Source organism: Lucilia cuprina, chromosome 3, assembly GCF_022045245.1.
Source record: "Lucilia cuprina isolate Lc7/37 chromosome 3, ASM2204524v1, whole genome shotgun sequence".
In the NCBI taxonomy this organism is placed as follows: Eukaryota; Metazoa; Arthropoda; class Insecta; order Diptera; family Calliphoridae; genus Lucilia; species Lucilia cuprina.
The window spans coordinates 9,454,775-9,460,774 of NC_060951.1; the positions used below are offsets into that span (position 1 = coordinate 9,454,775).

Sequence of the window (6,000 nt, forward strand, 5' to 3'; positions counted from 1 at the left end):
GGAATCATAAAAATTTAATTTCAGTTTTATTTAGAAACTTTTTCTTAAATTTTTCTTTTTTCGAACTTAAAAATTTTGAAAATTATTTCAAAAATTTCATAAAAATTAAAAAAATTGTTAAATTATTTGAATTTTTTAACAATTTTGTAGTATTTTCAATGTAGTTTAAAAATTTAAACATTTTTGGTTATGTTCGAAAATTTTTGAAAATTCGAACTTGTGATCGAAAAATTTTTAAAACTGTTAAAATTATCTCTAACTCATGAGGAATTATAAAAATTAAATTTCAATTTTAGTTGGAAACTTTTTCTTACACTTTTCTTGATTCGAACTTAAAAAATTTGAATTTTTTCTACATTCGAACTTAAAATTTTAAAAAAACTTCATAAATTTTAAAAAAATTGTAAATGTTTAAAGATTATTGACAAATTTTCATCGTAGTTTTGAAATTTAAGCAGTTTTGCATATGTTCGAATATTTTCGAAAGTTCGAACTTTTGTTCGAAAAAATTTTAAAACTCTAACTCATGAGGAATCATAAAAAATACATTTCTGATTTATTTGAAAACTTTTTCTTACATTTTTCTTGATTCGAACATAAAAAGTTTGGATTTTTTCTTGTTTCGAACTTAAAATTATAAAAAAATTTGAAAAATGTAAAAAAATGTAAATGTTTAACGATTTTTGACTAGTTTTCATTGTTGTTTTGAAATTTAAGCATTTTTGGTTATGTTCGAAAATTTTCGAAATTTCGAACTAATGTTCGAAAAATTTTTAAAACTGTTAAATTAAACTCTAACTCATGAGGTATCATAAAAATATATTTTATTTTATATTCGACCAAAATTTCTTGCATTTTTCTTTTTTCGAACTTAAAAATTTTGAAAAAATTATGAAAACTTCATGAATTTTAGAAAAAAATATGAAATTATTTGAAATCTTAGAATATTTTCTATTTAATTTTAAAATTTAAGCATTTTTGCATATGTTCGAAAATTTTCGAAATTTTAAACTTATGTTCAAAAATTTTCGAAAATTTAAACTTATGTTCGAAAATTTTTTAAACTGTTAAAATAAACTCTAACTCATGAGGAATCATAAAAATATATTTAAAGTTAATTTCGAAAACTTATTTCTTACATTTTTCTCTTTTCGAACTTAAAAATTTTGAAAATTTTTTGAAGTTTTAGAAAAAAATATAAAATTATTTGAAATTTTAGAATATTTTCTAATTAGTTTTAAAATTTAAGCAGTTTTGAACTTTTTCTTTCTTTCTTTTTATACATTTTTACAAAATTTTTTGTGTTTTCTTACCATCTAGGCCGTTGGAGTTGTGAACGTTGTAGTATTTGTATGCGTTGCGGTGCCACCAAACCCGAAGGTTTACCAATCATCCAACCAAATGGTGAAAAACTTAAGGTCAAGCATAGAAAACTCAAATGGATCAATGAATATCGCATTGATCATGTTACGAAACTAAGAGAACATTGTTCTATGTTGTGTGTGCCCTGTGGGCGAGCTAAACATGTTAAACGTGTACACATTAATACGCATAATAATACAACAAATACATATATAACATCACCGGGATCATCGAGTAGTAGTGGTTTAAGTCCTAGCAGTCAATCAACACAATCACCAACAGGAACAACAACATCAGCAACTGCAACTACTGCAGCAACAACAACCGCAACACTACCACAAATATCACCTAATGATAATGATGACAGCAGTACTACAACTACAGATAATTCTAATGCTGTTACAACACAAATATCGAATACTAATAGCACCTTAACAAATACCACCTCCATAACCTCGTCCTCGTCCTTGAATTCTAATCCAGCAGCAACTGCTAAAACGTTAGATAGTAAAGATTCCATAAGTTTAACAAATTCCACAACACCTCAAAATAATACTAACGTCGGCAGCAGTAGCAACACCACCACCATCACTACCAGCAACTCATTACCTTCAAACTTCAATGCAAGTACTACTTCATCATTAGCATCATCATCATCTAGCACAACTACAGGTTCAGCTGCAACAACGACTACAACAACAACAACAACAGCTAGTGGTGGTGCTCCCCCCGTGGTTGCCTGAGTAGGGGTTATACGTTATTGTCCGAAACAACAACCACCGCCTCCCTCTGCAAATCTAACGAATTTATAGCAGTTGTAAAATAGCAATAAAACACACACACACTCACCCACATTAACATTAACAACAAAATCCGTTAATCGAAAGTGTAAAGAAAAAAGAGCATTAAACTTAAATAGGAAATGGTAAGATTTCATATTTAATTGATTTTTCTATTTAGTAGTAGTTTTAATTTCCTTCCATTTGTTATATTTTTTTATATATATATAATTTCTTTAATACAAATTGTCCTCATCAACCTACTCCTCCCACTCCCTGTTATCATTAAGTTTAATCTTTTTGGCATTTATAATTTAATATGTAAGAACAAAAGAAGTATATAATTATATAACGTCATCATCATCATCAAATTGTTCTTTTTCTTATGTTGGAGCAATCCTTTGTTGTAGAAAAAGTATTTTCTTAAAATTTTATTTTATTTCATTAACGTTTTTTTAAACTAATTATCATTGTAATTAAAATATTCTTCTTCTTTTTTAAAAGTAGCAACACAAAAAAATTAAGTTTAAAATAATAATAAAAACAAAATACAAAACGTAGCTTCTTACTACCCAAAAGCAAAATTTGTTAATTACTTTTAATTTTATTTTTGGAAAATGTTATGTAAAGGTTAGGTTAACAAGGACTATGTACAATTAAAACAACAACAACAACTATTATTCAAGACCATAAGGTCCATTGAGATCTCCTCTTCGTAGAGTAAAAAGATCCAAAGATAGAGAAACAAAACCCTAGAAACAGCAAAGAAAACAGATCGACATTAAATTGGTTTTGTTATGTTAAGTTTAGGTTAACAAGGGCTTTGCACAATAAACACAACAACCGTTATTCAAGTCCATAAGGTCCATTTAGATCGCCTCTTCGTTAAGTGCTAAGATCCAAAGATAGAGAAACAAAACCCTAGAAACAGCAAAGAAAACAGATCAACTTTTAATTGGTTTTGTTATGTAAAGTTTAGGTTAACTAGGAAGTGCTGTTTACAATAAAAACAACAACTAATATTCAAGACCATAAGGTCCATTGAGATTGCCTCTTCGTTGAGTGCTAAGATCCAAAGATAGAGAAACATAACACTAGAAAGAGCGAAGAAAACATATCGACTTTCAATTGGTTTGGTTATGTAAAGTTTAGGCCAATTAGGAAGTGCTGTTCACAATAAAAACAACAACATTTATTCAAGACCATAAGGTCCATTGAGATTGCCTCTTCGTAGTATGTAAAGATCCAAAGATTGAGAAACAAAACACTAGAAGGAGCAAAGAAAACAAATCGACTTCCAATTGGTTTAGTTATAATAAGGTTCATTGAGATTGCCTTCTCGTAGAGTTTAAAGAGAGAAGAATGAGAACGGAACGTTTTCCAATTGGTTTAAACCTAAAAGTTTTTCAATATCACTTCTCTAAGGAGAGAATTTTGAGGAATTCTGGCTTCATCCTATAAAACTCGGACGAAAAGATTTTATCAAAACTCCAATTCTTTTTTTTGTCTAAGGGCGGATTTCTCTTACTACTTAGTTAAACTAGGCTTAACTTGCTGTTAGATTAAACTCGGAACAAATTTAGACGGACTTTAAACGTTGATTGTGTTTTTCAGTTATTGATTCAATTTCAATTAACTTTGTTAGTATTGCCAACTTTTCACTCGAAAACATAAACAATAAACAGCTGCTTCCTGCAAATATCACTTTTGTAAAATGAAAAATTTTGGAAAAATATTAAAAAAGCATTTAAAATAATAATGAATAAAATAAAACAAATCAGAAAATTGCAATTTACTTAAATGTTAATTGTGTTTTCTCACTTTTCTCCTATGCCTAGTTTTAGTGACCAGTTTGTTTTCTTGTTCTCAACGGCAGATTTTCTTCCCTATCTCCGAATACAAATCTCATGCGTTATACAGCGGGCGCGAATGGCGTCTTTATTAATCTCGAGTAATGCTGCCAAATACAACGTCTGATCCAATGGTTCTAGCACATAACTATTTATGTTCTCCTTATATATACAAACGTCCTTCCTGACATGCCTCAGAAAAGTATACAACTGTATAATGTTAATGTTTCATTCTCCCATAAGGTTAATCATTGTGACTAAAGTTGTTGTTGTAGTAGTAAACTTGTTGCTGTATAGTTAAAAATTATTCCCTACTCTTCTTCTTATTCGCTCTGGTAATCCAAATCCTTAAGATCTAAACCCAGTACATGAGCCGCATCTGAAGGCTGAGTCCAAAGGGATTTAGGCTCCAACTGATTTCGATTTGCCCTGCAGTTGAAAAGGTGTTGAACATTGTATGGTCCAGTGCCACATGTGTTTTCGTTCTCACGAGAATCGCTTCTTTGCACCGAAACTACTCGGAGTCCAACGAACAACGACCAAGGATTGTCCACCCAGCTATACCAGATTAAGGTTGTTGTTGTGACAGGTTGGCTGTAACTGGATGTTCTTCCTTGGGAAAAAAACTTCCGGTTGTTACAGCTGTTGATGAGTTGATGGAGATCCAATTGTCGTGTTATTTGCATTGATGATCGTAGAAATTAACACACAATGTTGTCGTGATAATGTCGTCATACTTTGATATTGATGTTTTGAATTGATTCGTTGTGAAACACTATAACTTCCAAGTACACAAAGAAACTTACGTTTCGGATGTCAACCATATGGTTATTGGAAGGTAGTTTAAGCAATAACTTGAAAACTTTATAAGTAATGAATGTTTTATTCATCAATAAAGACTCATTCTTTGCTAACTTATGCCCTTACTAGACTTAAATCATTGTCTTGTTTTGAAAGCTGGCAACGCAACTAAAATTCTTCTGTCATGCTTTTGTCCGCTAATCGCTATTTGCTGTAAGTTCAAAATAGAGAAGTCTTTTCGTTTTCTTTAACTGCATCTTTCTCTCGAATGTTTGTCTGCATATGTCTTCATTTATTGCCATCCTAAAAGTCTGAATGCTGCTTTACATGGGTCCTAGTTGATCCCATTGTAAAAATACCTGTAAGTAGAAAACAGAGAAAGACAAAAGATGAGGAGTGAGGAAACCTTTGAGGAGAAGAATCAGTCATAATTGCCGAAGAGTAAAAGACGTGACTGTAAAGATTACGTTCTTATTGCTCTCAATGACGAAAGACGTTCCAATTGAATATCCAACAATTCCTATAGATCGCAAAAGTAAGCCGATCCAAGCATCCGAACTGCCAAGGCAGAAGAATTGTAGATAAGATGAGACATAGCAAATGCAACTTTACTTGGGTTCTAGTTGATCCCTTTGTAAAAATACTTGTTAGAAGAAATGATTGATAGGGAAAGGGTAGAGAAAGTCAAACAGAAAAGAGGAAAAGTGAGTAAACCGTTGAAGAGAAGAATCTGTATAAGTGCCGTGGAGTAAAAGACGTAATAGTATTATTGGTGTCAATTTGAAGGCGTTCCTATTGAATAGCCAACAATTAGTATAGATCGCAAAAGGAAGCCGATCCAAGTGTTCCAGTTCGCGGTCTTTGTCAAGGCAGGACAATTAATAAGAAGATGGGATATATTCTCTTTTTTCATCATTCATTTTGCAACGAATGCAACGTTGTCAAACAGAACGATGTCTTATTCATCCTTTATTTTGATTACGAATGCAACGTTAAGTTTGTATTTAAATAGAGCAGTGTTCTTTTGACTTTATAGGGCAGGTTTCTTGCTACTCCGTTAAACTAGGCTGAACTTGCTGTTAACTTAAACTCGAAACAATTTTTGGCGGATTTTAACCGATTCTTGGGTTTTTCAGTAATGAATTTAAGATCATTTAACTTTTTTAGTATTGCCAACTTATCAGTCAAAAACATAAACAATAAACATC

General features: G+C 31.0%; 1 protein-coding gene across 3 annotated transcripts in view; it reads left to right on the plus strand.

Annotated features, from left to right (window-relative positions):
- Positions 1-3,797, plus strand: part of LOC111688577 (supporter of activation of yellow protein) — a 41,748-nt gene extending 37,951 nt beyond the window's left edge. For all 3 annotated transcript variants that reach the window (XM_046947560.1, XM_046947562.1, XM_046947561.1), the window contains one exon: positions 1,321-3,797. In XM_046947560.1, coding sequence (XP_046803516.1) covers positions 1,321-2,105 — 785 coding nt within the window. In that variant the 3' untranslated portion in view covers positions 2,106-3,797. The remainder of the gene's footprint in view (positions 1-1,320) is intronic.
- Positions 3,798-6,000: the final 2,203 nt, after the last annotated feature.